Below are 22,819 nucleotides of genomic sequence, written 5' to 3'. Positions count from 1 at the left end.
AGAGTGGAGACAGTTTTGAATAATTCTAAATCAAAAATATTTTATACCGTATTTATTTATACACGTATATTTATTACAACATACAAATTTACAATTCAGCTTTCAATATGAAAGTTGGTTATGAAACTCAACAAAACAATGTGTACAAGAAAAAACGAAAAAAATGAGCTGTTCTTTTATAGTTTTTTAAAAATTTGAAATATAATTATACTTCCATAGAAAAAATTTTAAAAAAAGGCATAGAAAGCTTCACCAGAACTTACAGAAAATTAATAAACTTCCTTTTTCCACTTCTGTAATAAAATTTTAATTATTTTTAAGAAAATTACTAAGGTATTAACTTTAAAAATTGGCGCATAATATAATGAGCGTATTTTCTTGAATGAATACTTACAATTTTATTCATTAAATAACGAATATAAAATTTGGCAACATCAATATTTAAACTTCTATAGTAAAAAAATATTAAGAACTTCAAAAAAAAAAAAAAATTAGCTGTGAATTTTATAAGTAACAAACTATTTATAAAGTAATTACAAATTTTTCCAAACTAAAATCATTTACGATTCGAAAAATAACTTGCCCTATTTTTACGTGAAATATAACAAAAGGAAGTAGTACCCTGTGGCAAAATCAGAAAAATACAACATTTCTTTTTTATTTTTAAGCAGAATGAATTTGAGCCGATAAAATTACAGTTAATGACAACTCAAGATGCATAAAGATGTACATGGCAATGTACACAATAAAAGCTCGTTAAATAGTCCTAAACATAATCGAATGTATTAAAATGAAAACTATTATGAGCAATTCAGAAATCCGGTGAAAAATTAAGCAACAGTTGTTGTTCATCATGGTATATCTCATCACCAGAAATGATACTTGATTTAGTTTAATTTATTGTTATCGATAATTTGGAAAAATGAAACTATATATAAAGATGTTTAATTTCCCGGAATTCTTTCTAAAATCTGAACCAAGCTCATGGACCTTCCCTTTACTGCAATCTTTGGCAATCACTGACTAGAGACACTTAGTCCATCTGCTAGCTAGCACAGTGCTTCAAGACTGCGTCATCAGGGATCGATTGCGTCCATCAGTCAGATATTTCCCCATTTCTGCTTCAAAAATAATGTCTCCAATGGCCTTTTGAGCGAATGCACACGACCTACGGTCCAGACTCCTCAACTTGGCAGCAATGTATTCGCCAAAAACGTCAAACTGGTCCTTACGAGGCTCCTTCGAAACAGGGCCTAGTGACGAGAACTCGCCAGGAGGTTCCTTTGATAAAGAACTTGGCATCGGGAAATCGTCAAAGTTGTATACAGGACTTTGTTGTCTCATTTCAGGACCATTTTTTACTGGCGGCACAAATGTGGTTGTAGTAGATACCCTGTTCGGATTGGGTTTTCGCTTCTTTTTCAGCTGTTCGCCATCAGAGGTTTCTGGACCATTTGGCGACGACAGACTGGCGACGGATAAAGTGAACTGTGGTTCCACCACCGTATCTGATGCTGTCCAAGAGCTCTCTTCATGAGGTAGGATGAACTCTTCGTTAATATTATTGCTAGAGGTGGACGGGTTCGAAGCGTAATCCGTGGGTTCTTCTTTGATCTCAACAGTAGGTTCGATTGGAATGTGATCCTTCTTTTCAGCTTCTTTGGCAACGGTCCCTGAACTCTGTGAAGAGAGAAAATAATTAATAGTAATAAAAATTATAATCTCTCAAATGCTATCGACAAAATCATTAGCATGTTTCAAAAATTTTTCCATTTTAATAAAAGATAATTATTTTTTTCGGATTTGAGTGCATACTATTAATTTATTTTTAAAGTGGGTTTACACTCAAGAAGCTACAATCCATCCAGTAAGACCACGCATGCGCAGAAGCTGTACAATAGCAAGTACATGTCCCGTCGAAACAAGACCTTGCTATTGTCTGCTCTGATGCATGTTCAGTTTTCTTTATGCCCATGCGTCACTTATTGAAATCTTTCAACTGGCTCAGAGTAAACTAACCTTTAACGTGGGTTTACACTTAGCCAGTTATAAAATTCCAATAAAAGCAGACATGCGCAGAAGAAAGATTGCGCATGTGCTGAAAGAGCAGACAATAGCAAGTTCTTGTCCCGATGGGACAAGTACTTGCTACTGTACAGCTTTTGCGCATGCGTAGATTATAGTAAGATTTAAATTCATCGAGCTACAAAGTGTTCTATTTTTTTAAATATCTAAATGAGGTCATATTGCATTATTGAAAGAAACAAAATCTTTCCATGCTTGAGTTATAATATTATACTCTAACGCGAACGTCGGTTTTTAAAAATTTCAAGTCTTCTACGGATTTTCAATGAAGTGAAGGCCAAATTAAACCCCGTTAGACCTATAGGCAATGTAAATTTGGAAACTGGGAAAAAAGAGGCCCGAAATTAATTTACTGATTTTATTTCATATGTAAATAAGGACTTTCAAAGCACCGAGGATTATAGTAATAATTGGTGCCAATATAACTAATATAAATAGAATTAATATAAATAACCTGTTACAACCGATTTTAATATCTCACATGTAAAAAGATTACTTACAATTTAAAAGTAATATTTAATTAAATAGTAGCAAAATTACAATTTTTTTCAACAAACCTAAATATTCTAATAAAAGATTTTTCAGAGCCACTGAATCAATTTTTCGAAAATAAATTCTGCAAAAATTACATAATCAATAAAATTCCTACAAACCAATCTCTAAAACTAATAACCTAAAGCAAAGCAGAGTGCTTAATAATTTGTAAGAATCGTTTGTATTATAAGACCACTTACCTGAAAACCCGTATATTGTTTATTGCATAGTTCCATGGACAAAATGTAATATTACAAAAGGAAATTTGCAAAAAGCATTTTCATTTTAAATGATATTTATAAGTATATAATTTTAAACGATTTCACAATACACAAGAAACAATTTAAAAAACCAAGATGGTTCAAAATTGAATCCCTCATTTGGTAAAAGCTAATATGAGGAATAAGATAGTGAAGTTGCAGCTGACAACATGCAATTAGATGCTATATAACGCGTGCAATTATGTCATGTGGCTTGCAACCTTTCGGTGTGTTCATGTACATAATATGAAGGTAAATGCAAGGTTATTATAACAGGTTTTAAGCGTTTATCAGTTTGAAGTCCAAAAATACAAAGTTTTGGAACTATAAATATCAAATTATGTACAAGAGATTCAAAAGAAATAAAATGGCTAGTCTATACCAAAATATAAAGGAGATAAAAGCAATTTTACTAATTACTTTACTTACACTTTTGCACTATAACTAATTCACCTTTATATAAGCATGTCAAAACAAAGTAATTTTTAAAAAATACAATCTGAAAACGATTATTATAAAAACGAATACAGAAAACAATAACTATCAAGCATAATATCAATTAAACATTACGCGATACGAATGATTAATTACTACATGCAATATAATAATACTTGAAAAAAAATACAATATTACAATCAACTGATAATACGAACTACTGAGCAAAAATGATTGTTCAGCAGTTTAAAGAGATAAATTTAAATCTAAAAGGATTCTCCAACTTAAGATTAACGTCCGTCCGTCAAAGCTGAATTTTTGGGGGACGATTTTTCGTCATACACAATCCTGATAGTTTATTGCAACCCTAAAAACCACTTGTTACCATATGTTGTAGTCACCTAAGAAGACATTTCGGCGTGTTTTTGGAAAATTTGAGGTACTTAGCGAGAAACCAGGCATTTACCTTAAGGCTTACTAAATGGTTTATGTAGTCTTGTCAAAGGAATATCATCATCACATAATTTTTAGGTAGATTCCTATAGGAAGAGCTTTGATATAAGACCTCATTGGCAATAATTTGTATTAGTGAATTTATCGCATCGTCTTTACCGATTCGAATTTCGGTTCACAGAATGCGCCAAATGAAAAAAAAAAAAAAGCTGTGAATACAAAATATCGCCAATGGGAACCTATTTCAAAGCTGTTCCTAATTATAAAATGCAATGCAAAAAACACGTAATGTTGATCGTTCGAATTGCCATACTATTGTCAAAATCAAGAGACAAATTAAAATAGATTTCAATCGAAAAGACATATCAATGAATTTGTTCGGCACTTCCTTATTACAGCGGTGCCTTTCTTGGCTGCCTTAGGATTATGGATAACGCCAAGATCATAAAAAAGTAACAAGTGTGTCTCATAGACCTACAAACGTTTTGGTGAGATTTCGCCATCATCTTGGCAATGTATCTTGGTTTCTTGGCAGTTCATATTTCGGGGGCCCACTATAATAAGGAAATACAATTTGTTCGCTGTACTTGCATACAATGAGACGTAACAAGAACCAATAGAAATACATGATTTTTTTAAATGTGCACTAAAAATTCAATTGATGTTTTGCAAACATGTGCTGAAAATGGTGCCAAAAATCTTCAAAACTAACATTAAAATAGCCAATTTAAAGGGGGGGGGGGAGGAACGCAGAGTATAAAGTTTTAAAAAAGAAATTCTTTGGCAGACATAATAACGGGCATTTAAAGTCAGCGGAAGTGATCCTCCCCCCTTCAAAAAAAAAATAAATAAATAAATATCGCATACTCTCTAATAAAGGTGTTATCACAGGAAAAATGATGCATTGCATTTGTGTGAACTGACCAGATGCAAAAACTGACCAGAAAATTACTAAAGCTGCATGTGCTTTAATGCTTTTAATATATATAATTTATTTATTTTTAATCATGGAAACGACATGGTGAGCGTTTCTTTTTGTTTTTCCATTAAAAAATTATTTTGTGATTATCCCAATATAATCAATGTAGATATGAGAAAAAAAAGTAAAATATACAAATACTGAAACAGATTAATAAACATTACTCCGTCGTCATGTTGCTGTTGAAATGTTAATCTAATAATATAACGATGCGTGAATATCTCCCTGAAGCCATTATTTAAAATTTCTAAAAATATCTTACAAACCAGCAACATAAATCACCAACAGTACTTGCCCGTGACGATGAATGTTAGCAAAATCAGAACCAGAAACATAAAATAAAGCTATTAATAATGATTTTACACGGTTTTCTTATTTTTTTTTGTTTTGATAAAGATATTGCTTAGTGAACAATTATAACATACACGCGCACACACACATACAAATATTTCCTTTTATAAGTATAGATAATAACGATTTTACTCATTTAGAAACATGAAAATATCCAAATATTAGTAAATTACACATGATATAGATTTTCTTATATCTTAACTCTCTTTAAATGAATTTAATTCCGCTTATTTTCTCTGATGAAAACAATATTAAGAATAGAATTAATTATCATTTATTGCAAAATATGTGAATAAGATAAACGTATGTACAAAATCTCATAAATGTAAGATCAAATAAATAAAATATTTACAAAAAGGCAGACGAAATAGCATCGATTTCTGAATTGTATATATAAAAAAGTATATAATTATAAAAATATTCATAGAAACAAAAGATTGGAAACATTCTTAATGCGTTTTCTCCTTTTGGGCCTCTCTAATCGCAGAAGGATCCTCATTGATCTAGGATATCGGGGATCAACAAGTTCTGGCAATAAACATGAGAAAATAAAAGAATCGCATTTTTTTTTTTTCCAAATATGTTTGTTGCCAAAATATGGAATCACGAATTATTTCTTTCTATCTTCTGCTCTTTCTTCGTCCACAATGAAAATAAACAAAAGCATTTTTTGTGTTATATGCAGCTGGCTATGCGCTTGAAAATAATATTTGTGATTTTTATTTATGGTTGTTTTTACAACTTTATTTCATTTCCAAAATGGAAATTTTTTTAGCTCTGAATGCCTCGTTTGGAGTAATATTTTTACAGGATGCTGGGCATTTTACTTTAACAATTCCATCATCACCAACAAGCCCGTCCGGAGATGCAGCTATTGCAGTATGAAATATTTGGGTTTACCAATAAACTGCAACGTCGAACGATCAAATTAAAATAAATATTCTTCTAATGCCCTCAGAGCATTGTCTTCGTTTCCTTGGTCATATTTCACAGCAGCATAAAAAAAAATGCGAGTGTAATTTATTTTCAACGATATTTTCGCAACTGGTTGATTTCGATTCCTTTCTGCAGGAAACTATTCCAAAATTGGAAGCCACTGTAAAATACTTTTACATGCTTTAAAAGTATAATCGCTTCCGACGTTCCCTTCTCTACAACGAACTGCTTTTCTGTTCAATGGTCAGCAGGCGTCAAGACGGAGACAAGCACATTTTGCTCTCTTTCCCCTCTCTTGTAGTTTTCCAGGGTTCTTTGATGTCTGTTCATTTTACCGAAAATTTCTGGGAATCTCACAATCGACGGTCACAGTTACGGGTGGTCCTGTATAGGGTCAGATGGCAGATTTATGACCATATCCGTAAAAAATAGGGTTGTCCAGAAAGGGGTTTTTCAGAGTAGTATGGTTGTGGTAGTATTGCTCTTGGACGAATTTATATCGTCACAGGGGTGATACGCAGAAAATAAAAGAACACTTTTTCGGAGTTCTCTTTTGGTGGGTTTTTCTTTTGGCTTTCTTTCCCACTATTGATTTTTTTCAGTTCCATTATAATCATATAACTTTATATTAACTCGAAATATTTCTATATAATAATTCACTTTTTTATCGCTATTTCGATAAAACAAAATCTTCATCAGAGGCGTAGTGACAGGGGGGGGGGGAGGTTGCAGGTTCAGAATTAGATAACTTAAGGGAGTTAGGATTTGCTCTAGCTTTTAGAGAAATTCCTGTTCCGACAGAGCACGCTTTGCCACACTGGGCCCATAACTTTTATTGCGAGTTTTGTCTCTACATTAAGCTTTTCTGCATTGTCTTTTCGTTCCAAAGATTTCACACAAATTCCATGACTTGTATTGTACATGTTCAGAAGACATTAAAATCCTGGAATTAAGTAAAATAGTGTGCGATAGCAACGAGCCTGGTAATTGTTGCGCAGGCAGAAATGAACTCTTTCCACCAATAAATTCTGCAACAATTGCACCGAACTGCAACACACGATTGCTGTTGGTAGCAAAAAGTAAACTTTTGCTATGGATGGATAAATTTTGTATTGTGGTCCAAAAGATGTGAAAAGCAATATTTGTCATGCATTTCTTCATATTAATCGTTATTAGAAAAGAAAGTGCAGCTCTTACTAAGCAATTATTTCAGATGTTTATACCATTTAAATATGTTTCCAAAGATTTCAGGATCAAAATAATTATTCTTAGAAAACAAGTTAGTCTTTGCACGCGGAAGAGTAATTTGATGCAAAAATTTCCAGCTAACTTACCCATTGCTATGAGGAAAAAAAAATAATATTTATTATAGTTTTAAGTTGAATTTTACCGAAAAATTAATCTACATCTTACCATTCCTTAGGTATTTTTTTAAATTCCAAAATTAAAAAAATAAATGAAACGTCAAAATGATACACCGTCTTGAAGGGTGAGTGACAGTTACCATCCGAGTGCTTCATCAGTAAAATTAAAAGTTTTATTCTTTGCATCCTTTTCCAACAGTAAGCTATTAGTAGTAATCATTTCAAATTAAAAGTTAACAGCAGGGTTAGTTAATGTAATTAAATGAAGAAAATAAGTTAAGATAATAAAGATAAAAAAAAATTTAATGCAGTTGTACTTTCTCGATTAGAACTTAATTTTATCAGAAATCAAAATTTCTGTAATATAAAAGCATTACAGTAGGTTTTAATAAAATATCAACTTTTTATTTCTGTGCAAACAGAGTGAGTGATAATTGCATTACATACCGCAGCAGATAGAGATGTATAATTTGTCCTATATGATCTTTTTGCCAAGCAATCGTCAGCAACCATGGTCAAAAGAGGTTTTTTCTCCAATGCTGCATCCTGAATTTCTTTTGCAGCTGTTTCTTCACGGGCTGCCGAAATAAGGTCACGCTCTTTTTGGAAAATGCATGAAGTGATGGACGGAATATCCATGGCCGAGAGAATATCTTCTAGATTCGAGTATCCACCGCCCATAGTTGTGATGCCCGAAACAGCAGCAGCATTTACAGGTACTTTGCTCGAATCTGTGTTTTCAGACCAAACAATTTCTGTGAAAAAACACACACTACATCTCAGTTCAATACCAGTTCGTAATCCTTCTTTTGTTTCAGATACGACGGTCATATTTGATAAAGAGCAATTTGAGGGACCATGATTGTTTATTTCTCGAAGTCTGTTGAAAAAATATCCTACATCAATTATCCTTCTTCCAGTGAGTGTTATATCCTTTGATGTTTGATGATTATCACTGGAACCGCACAGCGTTTCAGCAGGTTCATCTGGTGATGTGTTTTCCAAACATCCTCGCTTGGCTTTCAGTCTGAAAAATTTCATTGGAGCTTTATATTGCGCATAATATCGTATAGCACATAATTCACAATTTTTAAAAAGCAATTTAAAATTTCTATTGGCTATATATACCATTTTAATTCTACAAATATAAAATAGCATAAAATTAGCGAGATCAACTGTTCTCAAATTGCATTTTGAGACTCCATTTTACTTAAAAAAATTATATAGTATATATATTTAAAAGCCGCAATATTTTGGATTCCCTTAATTTATGTAACGGCTTAAAACATTTTTTTTTTCAATATAGTTCTTCAAAGCACTCTTTACGAAAATAATTGATAACAGATGCGAAATATTAACTTATATTATTAAAAAAAAAAAACTGCAATATTCGTAAATTTTTACATTTGCGTAAAAGTCACTCAAGGCTCATACATTAATACAAACTGCCAAAATTTAAAATTGATTACTTCTAATGACAATAAAAAATTAAAACTACAGATTATTTGTGGCTTGATATAATACTCTGTTTTTTTTAATCTTACATTTATTATTATTTTTTTTATACAATTGTTTGTTTTTTGATCTTACATTTGTTATTTTTTTATACAATTGTTTGTTTTTTGATCTTACATTTGTTATTTTTTTATACAATTGTTTGTTTTTTGATCTTACATTTGTTATTTTTTTATACAATTGTTTGTTTTTTGATCTTACATTTACTGTTATTTTTTTATGCAATTTTTATTTACGACAAATTGATTATTCTTTTTAAAATAAATAATTTTTAAAAAATGCTAAAAAAGAGTTCAAAACTATTTTGTTTGACTAACTAAATAACTGTTTTGAATTAAAACTTAAAGAATTATACTTACTTTTCTCTCCATTCAGCTAAGTTTTTTCCCGTTCGCTTTTTCCTTGTTGCCGACGGGTACAACCTTGCCTTTGTACCTCTTCGATAATCCATATTTAGTTAACTGCCCCCCAATATTTCAAAAATCTGAGCAAGAAAAATAAATAATATGCAAATTTATGGATAGACATATAACTGAAAAAAGATTACTAAATTTGTTTCCAGGGGTGCGGTAGCAATCCCAGAAATAAGTGTGGATTGTGAAGATGCAGGTGGCAGCAGCTGCGACGGTAAGCAAAATAAAACAAAGCAATGAAAAGTAGAAAGAAAATGGCGCTAGGGAGATTTTAAGAGTGCCATATACCGAGAAAGCAACCCGAAGTCGACGAAAGCGCCTCCTAGTGATGGGGGGAATAAGGAGTTGAGCAAATTATCGAAGGAAGGTTTGATTGACAAGTCGAATAACACCCAACAAGATAAGAATTCCTAGTCCCCTGGAGATATTGCTGGGAGTAAGGGAGTGACATTCAGAAGGACAACAAATCCGTGGAACTACCCACAATAAAACTTTCCCTTACTCTTTGAAGAGGTCTTCTGAAAACCGACACTGCCTTTAGTTCGAACATAACGAGAGGGGTGGGGGTAATGAGCCATCGAAACTTGTTTAGAAAAGATTCTCTTTCAGTTAGATATTTTAGATTTCCCCTGCTTGTGCAAAAAATCCTACTGAGCGCCGCGTGAATGTTAGTAGAACATAGAACTGATTAATTATTGAAACGCTTCGATTTTCAGGCATTTAATTGCTCTTCATAATTCTGTTAATTAATATTAGAGAATCCTGTAATTTAGAAGGAGTAAACGAATAACTTATAATAATTCATTCTCTTTTATAAAAACTGGCGAGTTTAGACCACTTCATAAACCGTCTCAAAGAAAATACGCCAATCTTTTACCAGGTTTTCTAGACAGCGATATCGGGATTATGAAAATGTTGATTATTCTACTAATGATATATAAAAACTGATAGATTTGACAGCAGAAGATAGAAACATTTATTTATTTAAAAGTTGAAGTATTAAGAACATTTCGCAGAATATGATTCCTTAGAACAAAAGAACTGTGTAAAATTTAAACTTCATAATTTTTTTATAAGAACACTTATTGATTGAAGTCAAATAATATATTTTCATTTGCATCATTTAAATATTTGAAAATAAAACTAAAAACAAAATTGTACGATGAATCAAAGAAATTTTCGTTGAATAATTCTTTAAGATATTATATAATAATTACGAAAATTATTCTGCAATGCACATACAACTACAAAGCTGAACGACTCTGCTTTCAATTTTCATATTTAAAAAAAGAAAAAGATATGCTTGGTTTCAGTAAAAAATGTTTTTATATTGACAGAAAATTAGTAAGAGATAAGTAATACAATGAACAGAACTGTTTACAGCCTACATAATAATATGACTGAATTATATAACTATCAAAATCTGAAGCTTTGATAGCTAAATATTCTGCAGAAAAAGCTATTAAGAGACCAAGTTACATAAAATATATAATTGAAAATTTTAGAGATCATTTATACTGGCGAACCGGCTGGTCGCCAAAGGCGGCTAGTTTCTTAATAAAGATATTGCTTAATGAAGTATTGTAATATACATACACACACATACATTTTTTTTTCGCCTTTTACGAGTATAGCGATTTTGAAGAAAACTCATTCAGAAACATGAGAATATTTAAATATTAGTAGATGTAGATTTTCTTATATCTTACTTCTCTTTAAATGAATTTAATTTCGTTAATAATTTTTTTTCTGATAAAAAGTCTTACATTTCTATTAAAAATAGAATTAATTACCATTTATTGCAAGATATATGAATAAGATAAATGTATGTACAAGATCTCATAAATGAAAGATCAAATAAAATTTTTACAAAAAAAATGCAAATCAAATTGCATCGATTTCTGAATTATATATATGAAAAAAAGTACATTCATAAAAATATCCAGAGGAAAAAATGCCACGGAAATATTCTTAGTGTTTTCTCCTTTTTTTTCTTTCTTTTGGGCCTCTATAATCGCAGAAGGATCCCGAATTTTCCTTCATCTAGGATTAAAAAGTTCTGGCAATAAACAGTCAAAATAGAAGAAGCTTAATTTTTTTTTTTTTTTTTTTTTTTGCCAAAATATTGGATTACGAATTATTTTTTCTGTTTTCTGCCTCCACTTTGAAAAAAAAACAAAAGCTTTTTCGTGCTATGTGCAGCTGGCCCTGCACTTGAAAATAATATTTGTGATTTTTATTTACGGTTATTTTTCCATCTTTATTTCATTTCCAAAATGGAAATTTTATTAGCTCCGATTGCCTCATCTGGAGTAATATTTTTACAGGATGCTGTGCATTTTACTTCTACAATTCCATCATGGCCAATTAGCCCGTCCGGAGATGCAGCTAAATATGCAAAGTTTGGGTTTACGAAAAAATCGCAATAATGGACTTTCAAATTCTTTTACAAAAGTTTACTAATTTTGTTTCCAGGGGGGCGGTATATTTACTGGAACAAGTATTGATTGTGAAGGTGCAGATGACCACAGCTGGGGTGGTAAACAAAATAATAATTAAAAAAAAAAAAAAAACTGAAAAGCAGAAAGAAAATAATGCCGAGGGGGAGATTTTAAAACATAGTGAAGACCAGATAATATAAGTCACAATTAATCAGTGGGTAAAGGGAGGGTGTACAGTGTATTCCTCCGCGAATGGGAGGAGTTAAAGGAGCATTGGAGGGAAGTGCAAATTATTTTTCCAATTATAGTCTAAAATACTGCTTTTACACATTTAAAAAAATTAAATATGCATCGAAAAGAAGATACCAAAACGGATGTTTTTCAGTTGCTACGTTTATTTTATTTACGATAGAATTTCTTCTAAAATTGTTTAAATGCTTCAGTTGAAATTTTGTGAACTTTTACGTTTGAAAATTGTAGGTGGCGTGTATACGGCACCCGTAACCCCTTACCTGCCGAGGGTAACTTGCGAGATTCGGTCCCCAGTGCCACGTGTATATATATATATATAGTTGCGAGACATATATACGCCAGGGGCAGTTAACACATTGACTTACGGAGACGTATAAATACGCCCGCGGCAGGCAAGTGGTTAAAACGTAGTGAAGAGCAGATACTAACTGTCACAATCAATCGAAGAATAGAGGGAGGGTTTGTAGTGTATTCCTTCGCGAATGGCGGGAATTAAAGAAGTACTGTGGGTGGGAGATGGAAATTTTTATACAAGACTAAAATACAGCTTTACTAAAGCCGTGTTCCGACGACCCGTGGTCTTACGGTTTTGGTCATAAATCTTCCAACTGTCCCATTGTTGGACCTGTAAACATCAATCCAGAACTACCCGAAAATTGTCGGTAAAATGAACAGACATCAAAGAACCCCGAAACACAACAAGAGAGGGGGGAATGTGCCAGACTAAAGGAGGGCACAGATCATCAGAACGCGGCTTAATACTTTCATAGAACATTCGTTCCGAAATTGTAGGTGGCGTCTATCAACACCTCCTACAGTACAAAGCCCTTAGACAGCTGGAATGAGTCATCCAGAGTAGTCTGGCGATCGAACGGGGAGAGTAATGCAGTTTCATGCTTTCTATATAGTAAACGCATCGTCTGGCTGTTATAGTACACTGGTTTAATTAAATATAAAGCATTTTGATTTTTATAATACTTCTTAATATTCAAATCCGATTTTTAAAATTTCATTCCAGCAGTTATAAAATATTCTGGAGTGCAATATCTATATAATTTCTCAAATAAATCTTAAAAGAAATTGTCAAGTATAAGACAGTTTAAAATCATTTTATTTAAAACATTTTTACATGAAGCATGTAAGCTCTGCCAAGATGCAAAACTAATTAAAAGATATTCTGGAATGCAATAATTACAATTTCTCCAAAATTTTATAGAAAAGATTATGAACAAGACAACTTCAGTCAATTTATTTAAAAAAGATTTTTACATGATAAAAGCAAGTCGGGGGTTTCTAAATTTTTGAATGAATTCTAACTAAGTCAATAAAATTATTAGCAAGGTAAGTTAGAAATGTATAATATCAAACATACATATTATATTACAAGATGTACACAACATTGCTGATTAACTATATTATATATACTTTATAACAAACTATGCAAAAATCCATTACATAAATCAACAGTGAAAACCTATTATTAACATACAAGAAAAATAATACATTTTCTAAGCCAATTGGGATAACTCAATACATATAAAATGTTTAACTTTAAATGCATCAAACCCTAAGAAAATAAACAGAATCATTTGAAATAATCGGTTGAAAGCATGTTAAGCCTAAACTCATTAGAGTAGGATAAAAAACCTGAAGCCTTACTCATTTGGCGATGGGGAAATGAAAAGACTTTTGGCGGGAAAGTTAGTTTTTAATTAATACGCAATTAACCACTCAGTTAACCGGAATAATTAGTAGCCTATGTCCTATTCCAGACTATAATCTATCTCTCAGCTACATTTCATCCAATTCTGTTCAGCCTTTCTGGCGTGATTGACTAACAAACATCCATCCATCCAAACTTTCACATTTATAATAGTAGTATAGATTTTTCTTTTCCTTCAATATTTCATCATTTTGTTTCTTACAAAAAATATTAAGAACTTTTAGCACAAATCCAAAGTATGTGCTTAGCAAGAATTGATGTTTCATGTTGACTTTGACAACATTCTGCCAGTAGAAAAATTTCTTGTCCTTCTAATACATTAACGATAACAGATGTTGCTAAAGTTCGGTGATTTTTAACATAAAGAAATTTTTCTTCAAACTCTACAGAGAGAAGTTTTTTAATTATAATATCACTATACATAGCTATTATACTAGAGCGAGGGTATTTTAAACCTCCTTTGTCAAATTTAACAATTCATTCATTAGATACATCTGTATTCCATGTTTCATCAGTCACAAGGAAAATTTTACAATATTGACTTTTTTTTTAGCTATATGACAAGAGTAACCTGCAATGTATGTTATAATAGGTATTTGGAGCTTAGAAGCAATTTTGTCATCATTGTTTACGAAAACACTTTCATTAAATTCACTGCTTTCATTTTGTTCCCAACTCTTTATCATCAAAATGTAACTTCACACAATTTATTTGATTCCATAGTAAGAGGAAGAATACTTGCAAGTCTTATGTTCATTTTCAAAAATTTGTCCAATTTATACATGCTAATGTGATCCAGATAATTGTCTAGCTTCCAATGCATCGATTTGAATTTCGCCAGGAAGAAGATAATCAAACTTTAGTTCTTCAAAACAATATGTGGCAATTTCTAATAGTGCCATTGTGGAATTTTTCAGAGCTTTATGACTTTCTTTGGTCAGTGCTCCTGTTGTACAATTCATGAGTTCCCAACCATCAAGCCATTTTAAGAATTGGTTTAAAAACTTGTATTTTACATCTGTAGTATCACTTTTTAAAGCTTCTTGAAATTTATCTTTTTTAATGTAAATCTTTGTAAACAATTTTTACATTTACAATAGACCACCAATTACAAATAATTTGAATATTGTTACAAATCTGTAATTTTGCTACCCGGCACGAATAGTGTCATCGTGGGACACCAAAGTGGCTTTCAATTCCTCTTGACCTTTCTTCAACTCTGCCGATTTTCTGAGTCTGGATTCTCTTCCTTCCCCTGGATGGGCCTTTCTACTCGCCATCTTTCGTTCTTCTGGTGCCGAAATCCGGGATTTGTAGTAGAAAAAATTGTGACATTTGGTGTCAGAAGTGGGGTTATTTGGATTTTCCTGTGTATGTCTTGGACCAGAGGTATGGATGAAAAATTCGCAGAGCTACTTGCCATGATGGCAGAGTTGAGGAAAGGTCAAGAGGAATTGAAAGCCACTTTGGTGTCCCACGATGACACTATTCGTGCCGGGTAGCAAAATTATAGATTTGTAACAATATATTTGGAAGTTTCTTTAAAATGTTCAATGCTATTCCCCCCCCTAAGTACTTTCTTTCGCCCCTTAAGTACTAACAAACTCACTACAAGTAAGGGATTGAAGATTTGTAATGCCAAATTGACTTTCAATACTAGAAGGACATAAAGCTTTCAGTGTAAGACCATATGCATACTTCACAAATTCGCCACTTTCAGCTTTATGTACTCCTTTTAGCGCAGAAAAACAAGCCGTTTTAAAAGGTTGGGCTGAATTGAAATCAGGATAATATATGCAATTTCCAGAATTTTTCTGGTTTAATCAGTTGTTTTGTATGCATAGTATCAATTAGAAAATATGAAGGTTGTGGTGGAAGCTTATTAGCCAATTAACAGCTACGCTACCCGAGCAATTGCTGTTGTATCGTGGTCATGTTACTGGAATGCGAACCGCAAGGTCCCAGGTTCTATCCTCGCGTATCTCAATTCGCCAAAAAGGTCTTTAAAAAACATACAGATTTTTGTATGAAATACTTATTGTTGGTGGTGTTGAAAAATATGACATAGCTTTACAGTTGATAGAATTATTATCCGTAACTGCAGCTATAACTTTGTAAGTGATAGTTTCAAGACCAATTATAATTTTTTTAATAAGTGCACGTCTTCAGCAGTTAGAGTTTTAACTAGAAGTATATGCACAACATCCTTATAAGGGGAAAGCAAGGATCTAATCATAAATACATAAGCACTTGTGGCTGCTTCAGATTTATTAAAAGTCATATCTGTTATCTTCCCACCAACATAATCAAAATGACTTTGCAAATAGATTTCATCAACCATTAAAATAACTATGATAAAAGTTTACAATTGGGTGCCCCTTGATTTTTTGACGCCAAGATCGGCGGTAACCCCACAGTAAAGCCAATGAAAACAAAACATTATGGAAACCAGAAGTAGCGCTTCATCGCTGAAAGTTGTCGCCAATTATGGATCTACGCTAGATCCATAACGATTTTTTCTTTCTCAGATAAACAAGAAACTTTCTGACGTGTAGTTTGAAGTAATCTGCACATAATTCGGATTTATATCTATGATAGAACAAATTTTTCTACGAGTTTCTGGGTGGGGAAGAATTAAATTTTCAGAATTTCATAAAAATTTGTAACAATGCGGCGAGGTAGAGTTTAAAAGACTGCAAAAAATCATCAATTCAGGGGAGTATCTGAGAAGTTGTTTAGAAAAATTGAATTTTTCAATGAGAAAATCAATTGCTTTATATTTTTTACAGTTTCAAAAGTTTTTAGTTTGGTTAGTAAATTTAATTATAATTTCTAAAAGAGTGAACATTATTATTATTATTAATAATGATATTTACAAATGATTGTAATTACTTCAATAATTTATTTATATTATTAACAACTGAAGAAAATGTATACTTATCTAGTTTTCCAACGCTTGATTTTTTTAAAAACAAACTTCACTATCTGATTTTATAATTAAAGACTACATTATTTCAGGAATTTCATCAGAAATATTACCAATAATTATTTTATCCTTTTTTTCAATTATGGACCAAAATGGATTTAAATTTTGATATTTAAGGCAGTCGATGAGCTATGGAATTCATTTTTAAGTTCACTTTTTTATCATAGCTACTTTTGCTTACAACGATATTTTTTCTAATAGCTGTAGCTTCTAATCTTTTTTTTTTATCCTCAAGAGTTTTTCTTACTTCGGATACAGTAGGCTTAAGATAACCTTGAACATAAACTGGGATAGCATCAGGTTTCAGTCTTGGATATTTAAGAGGAGCTTTCAGCAAACAACCACTTTCTTTATGAAAATGTTCCATATTTCTTATTATGTCTTCCTCTTTAAAATGCAATTCACAGACCTATGAAAATGTAATTAACTAATTGATAAATCAGAATTAACTAATTGATGAAATTTTATATATATATAATTAATTTTATGATACAGATAAATGCCTACAAATTAAAAAAAAATTGCTGCATTATAATTTTATTTTCTTTAATGTATGAATTCAGATATTGCATTAATCATGTTTGTGCATATATTTACTATTTGGTTATACAGCTGATTTAATAATTGCAGTTAAAATAATAGGACAGTGAGTTGAAGATTAATTAAAATTTAAATCATTGAAATTTTTATTGTTAAATATATAAATCTAACTTGTAACAAGAAAAAAATATTGAAACATAATTAAAATTATACTTCAGGAAGGCATTATATTGTTACTAAGCATATTTGTCTATAGTTGTGTAGCAATATGCAAGTTTCGAATCAATCTTTTAATTTATTAAAAAATTAAAAAGAAATTCCATGAATTTAAGCTGAAACATCGTTTTGCTATTAGAAGACTTCACATTCGAAACAAAGAGAAAATGATAGAATCAATTCAAACTGTTACTAATATCACTATTGAAAGCTAAGAATTTATACATTCAAATTGAAAATTATCTGAATATTATCTTTTGAGAAAGTTACTAAAAGCTGCACTTACTCTTGAGCTTTTACTTGGCTCGAAATCCTCACGAAGGAGCCTGCGAATCCACTCTGTTTTTAACTTTTCGTCCGCGGGAAATTTAAAAACGGACACTTTTGGACCATTATCATAATTCCCTTTGCAGCTGAAGACCGAACAGTGGAAAGGCATTATCTTATTGAAAAAAAATATATTTATGAAAAATACATAGGCGTTGTTTTCTGAAAGAAATACAAATGGAAAGCTACCGCCAACGGTCTGAATACATTCTACGCATCTGTAGCTCGCAGCCACCTGCTACCCGTCAGACTTCCTCTTATGACTCATCGTGCGTCATTCCAGTCAGAGCTGAGGCTTCGTACTTTAGGTGTAGCGTCTATAAGGCACATCCTCTACTCTTTTCTCTGGCGAATTCCCCCACCGAATTCCTGGAATGTATTGTAGGGAGGAGAGGGAAGGGCGGTAAAGCCGGCAATCGTGTGTCCCCCACCCCTCCCAACAATTCACTGAAGAGTCGTATTGTGTTTCGATATAATAAGGGCACATTTATGTAGCTGTTATCAATCTGGTGGATTAAAATCACAAACTTATTCCTGTTTCGGCCTTAAACAGTTATGGTGAGCTACACGTGTAAAATTTTTTGGATTTTTTTTTTCGAAAAAAACTAATTCAAAATAGTTAAATCAGTCCCCATAGTAAAAGGCAAGTGCAACGTTCTATTTATCTCAAATATTCAAAATATTTTTTTTATATTAATAATTATATCTTACAAGTTTTAATCTAACACTTATACCAAACTGCATAACGTTAAGAGCGTTATGCGCTCGTTCAAACAAGTTCAATTAATTTTAATCTTTCCCTAGACTTATCAATTAAAGTAATTACTCCAAATTATGATTGTGACTACTTTATCACACCGCGAATCTCCGAAACATCACGACGTTACTATTGCGTCCAAAACCCAGTACACCACTTTGGACGGCTTCCTTACAACCGACAGGACACAATGCGGTGAACGATTCTTACTGATTGTTTGCATGTGCTCAAACAGATAATCTATATATAGTATATAAAACACTAACGCACGTGGTACAGAAATCGGTCAGAATCATAATCACAGCTTATTACTAATTGCCAAATGGTAATTAAATAGAAACAAAACATCATACGAATTTCAGACTGCTTCATTCAAAGAACATTTTTTACAGCTGTACCGAATCAAACGCTTCACTTCGCTAATGAATGGAGCAGCAAAATATTATTAGAAGAATTCTGAAGATAGTTCGCCATGCCATAAAGAGAACATTCAATCAGAGAAAAGCCAACATAAAAGAAATCAAGAAATGGGCTTCAAACAAAAAGTTCAATCAAGTGCAAAAATAGATTTAATCGTTGCCATATAAGTAATTGTCGTAAGATTAATGTACCGTTTCTCGCCAAGCATATTCAAATCGTGCCAATGATACAAAAACTCTTTAAAAGTCTGCAGTCCTGGGTATATACCAGAAATGCTAACAAAAGGCTTTTTAAATTACAATAAAAAAAGGTACGACCGATGTTTAACACCCTGCTTGGCACAATTTTCAAAAATCGACAACTCGGGAACAACGGTCTTGCGCCGTGTTTTGCAAAATGTTCAAAAGCAAAGGAGCAGATGTCCAATCATAGCGCATAATAAAAGGCGAAAGATAATAGGTTTGCCAGTCAGGTAGTTGCCAGTTTTGGCGCGTTATCGCAACTTGGAGAAGAAGTGGGTTAAACTCCGATTCAACTATAAAAAATTGTCCCGATTATATATGGCTTGAAATCGCTCCAAAATATTTCAATTTTGGCGCCCGTATATTAATCTTAAGTCCAGCCGTAATCGCTATGACTTGCCTACGGAAATTGATAATCATATTTTTTAAAACAATTCTCTTTTTAATCGATTTCATGCGTTTTAGACGTATCAAATTACAAAGTAAAATGTTTTTTTAAAAAAAGAAATGCATCCATATAAATAATATAACAGCCTAAAGAGTCAATAATCTATTCGAACGAACTGGTCACGGTATTTACATATTAACGCCACCGCAGCTACAGATTTGGCGGTTTTTAAGTGCCGCCAACCACTTTCAAAATTCAACGCCAACGGATTGCTCTTTATTGGCGCATTAGCGCAAAAACCACCAAATCTGTAGCTGCGGTGGCGTTAATACGTAAGTACCCTGGTAGCCAAAGGTGGCTAGTTTCTCATAAATAGATATCATCTAAAATTAAGAGATACTTTCAGATTTGCTGCTGGAATCGCATAAAAATTCATTCATATCACGTGATGCGCTTTTGAATAATATTATTTAAAGACTCGCATAATTCAAAAATGTTTTTCGAACTTGTTTTAAGATTTTGTACACCAGAAAATAAAATAATTAAAGGGAAAAATATTTTGCAGCCAAACATTAAAATGAAGTGAGGCCCCAATTCCAACAGCACCAGGCTTAACCGTAAATAAATACAAGAGCTCTAATAATTCGAACTTCAATTACCTAGATACACAATTTGGTTGGTAAAAGAAGTAAAGATAACTAAAATCTGACTTTGACTGAAAACTGTAACACAGCATATATATATATATATATATATATATATATATATATATATATATATATATACACAGTACACTCCCGATTATCCGCGGAATTGGGTGGCACAGCCTCCGCGGATAACAAAAATCGCGGATAATACGAAAAAAGCTAAAAACAGGTATAGAAAAAGAGAAAACAGTCATTCCAACTTTGAAAAATCGTTTTATGTACAATAAAACGTAAAATAAACAGCAGAAAATGTTTAACTAACGCTTAATATTTTAATATATCACTCAAAACTAACCTAAAATGCATTTTGTTAATGAAAATAGAAAAGTGCTTTGTACTTACGAGAGGCGTCAAGGATGCACAGAAAAATTAATACATATGTACTGCTTTAATACAGCAATGTATTATGTAATTACAAAAGCATAACTGTAAAACTACACCTTTTTGAAGAAATCAGTCGTTTGTCTTTGCTTCTTGCTTTGGAATCATTTTCTCTTTGAATGGAAGCAAAAAAAAAAAAAAAAACTTTGCGCGGCAGGCGCGGATAACCCGCCCGCGGATAATCGGGAGTCTACTGTATTTGCAAAATATAAACTCCATTGTTTGTAACTTTTAAACTGCCAAGTGCAATCGACTTTGATACACATCAATCCTAATCTTCATTTTGCAGCTGTCGGTATGACATTTTTTATCAATGATTTTTTACAAAAGTTACTATGCAACTATTTGTATTGCATTCAATATGTACATGTGTTATCGCTTGACTTTAAAATGGGAGACTAAACTCCACAGAAAACTCATTAAATCGATACATTATAAGCAACTTGTTATCGATACATTATAAGCAAACATTTCTAAGAAATAAATTATTTGAATCCAGTCTGATCCCAGTTAATCTAGTACCTAGAATTTAAAAAACTACGCTCCGTATTTCCATAAGATACAACAAGAACTATTATAAGTGCTGGAGAAATTCAATCAATTTTTACCTACTCAGAACAGAGGAAGTATTATACTCGTCAAAAAAATTCGAACACAAAATTTTGACAAATCTCCATATTTTAGACCTCCCAATGTTCGAAAAATACATTTTTTAAAAATGTCCGAATGTCTGCCTGTGACAAAGATAACTCAAAAGATGCTTTAAGCTAGACGACTGCAATGTGGTATACGGACTTAACACCAATTTTGCTGATTTCTATCAAATTTTGTATCAAGTCCGTCAGTCCGAATATAAGTTAAAATGATAATTACAAAAACAGTTCGAAGACCACATTTTTGGAAAATGTCTGGCTCTGTGACAAAGATAACTCAAAAACGCTTAGAGCTAGACGGATGAAATTTGATATACGATCTTTACACCAAATTTAGAAATTTTGTGTAAAATCAGTTCAGAGGAAGTCCGTCTGTTAGAACATAAGTTAACATGATAATTACAAAACAAAGAAAGCTGGATATATGAAATTCGGTACACAAATTTAGCATATATAATATACACACTTGTCAAATTTGGAGCCAAATCCAAATAGAGATTGACCGTCTGCCGGTCTCTAAATTGCAGAAACTTGTAAACACGATAATTTAAAAACGCAATGACATAAATATATCAAATTTGGTACGGTATTTTGAGAGTACAGCAGTTTTGTCGAGCAGATTTTTTTTTTTTTTTTTTTTTTTTTGTTTTTGTTTCAATCGGTTGGAAAAAACGTGTCTACAACACAAATTCCAATTTCGGATTATGCGAGGGATTAAACTCTAAATATCTCACCAAAGATGACACATTACATTCAGTGAAAAACATAACTCACGTAAAAAGTTTATATTTGGTCACTATTTTACGCCAATGCCATATAAAGCTGGCATGACAAGTTTATTAGAGAATATGCGAGAAAGTTTGGAGTGACCACTCACGCTGGTTTAAAAAAAAATCACTATAAGCGCTTCTTAACGTAACGGCTTTATTTTCATTTCGTTCGGAAGCAATAGGTTTAGGTCCTCTTGGCGTATAAAAAAAGTACAGAAACGACGCCGATTATTACAAGTATTTAAGAATTCAATCAATTAAAAAATAACGATAAGCCCTTCTTACCTCAATAATTGTAATTTCATTTGGCTCGCAAACAATAGGTGTACGTTTTTTTGGCCTATAAAAAGGGTACAGAAACGACGCTATTCTGTTGAATGCGAACCACTCCGGCTTGTACGGCACGCCAGTTTCTTCGCCATGTCTGATCCTCAATACTATTTTCCTGTAAGTAGATAAAATATTCTCTTTCTTCTGCTTTAACTCTTTAATAGAACAATCGACACTCATCCTCCTCTGAATTCTTCTCCAAGCGTCAAAAATGCGGCTCCGGTCTTTGTGGTGAGGATGCTTCGGGTGCCATAAAACGGGTTCTTGCTCGTACAAGTCCAAAAACTCCATAACATTGTCACTATTCCAATACTCCATGGCGGACTGTCCGACAACTGTTCCACACCACAATCCCCAACAA

General features: G+C 32.3%; 1 protein-coding gene across 3 annotated transcripts in view; it reads right to left on the bottom strand.

Annotated features, from left to right (window-relative positions):
- Nucleotides 1-217: 217 nt before the first annotated feature.
- The window catches only part of LOC129974965 (uncharacterized), a 55,844-nt gene continuing 33,242 nt past the window's right edge, over nucleotides 218-22,819 (bottom strand). Inside the window, exons 1-3 of one of the 3 annotated variants that reach the window (XM_056087786.1) lie at nucleotides 9,272-9,975; nucleotides 7,845-8,424; nucleotides 230-1,680 (exon numbers count right to left, since the gene is read on the bottom strand). In XM_056087786.1, coding sequence (XP_055943761.1) covers nucleotides 1,063-1,680; nucleotides 7,845-8,424; nucleotides 9,272-9,363 — 1,290 coding nt within the window. In that variant the 5' untranslated portion in view covers nucleotides 9,364-9,975 and the 3' untranslated portion in view covers nucleotides 230-1,062. Of the gene's footprint in view, nucleotides 1,681-7,844; nucleotides 8,425-9,271; nucleotides 9,976-22,819 lie in introns of those variants that run through there. The other 2 variants (XM_056087784.1, XM_056087785.1) reach the window with 2 other exon arrangements.

Source organism: Argiope bruennichi, chromosome 7 (genome assembly GCF_947563725.1).
Source record: "Argiope bruennichi chromosome 7, qqArgBrue1.1, whole genome shotgun sequence".
NCBI lineage: Eukaryota > Metazoa > Arthropoda > Arachnida > Araneae > Araneidae > Argiope > Argiope bruennichi.
This window is presented reverse-complemented; position numbering and strand designations above follow the sequence as displayed.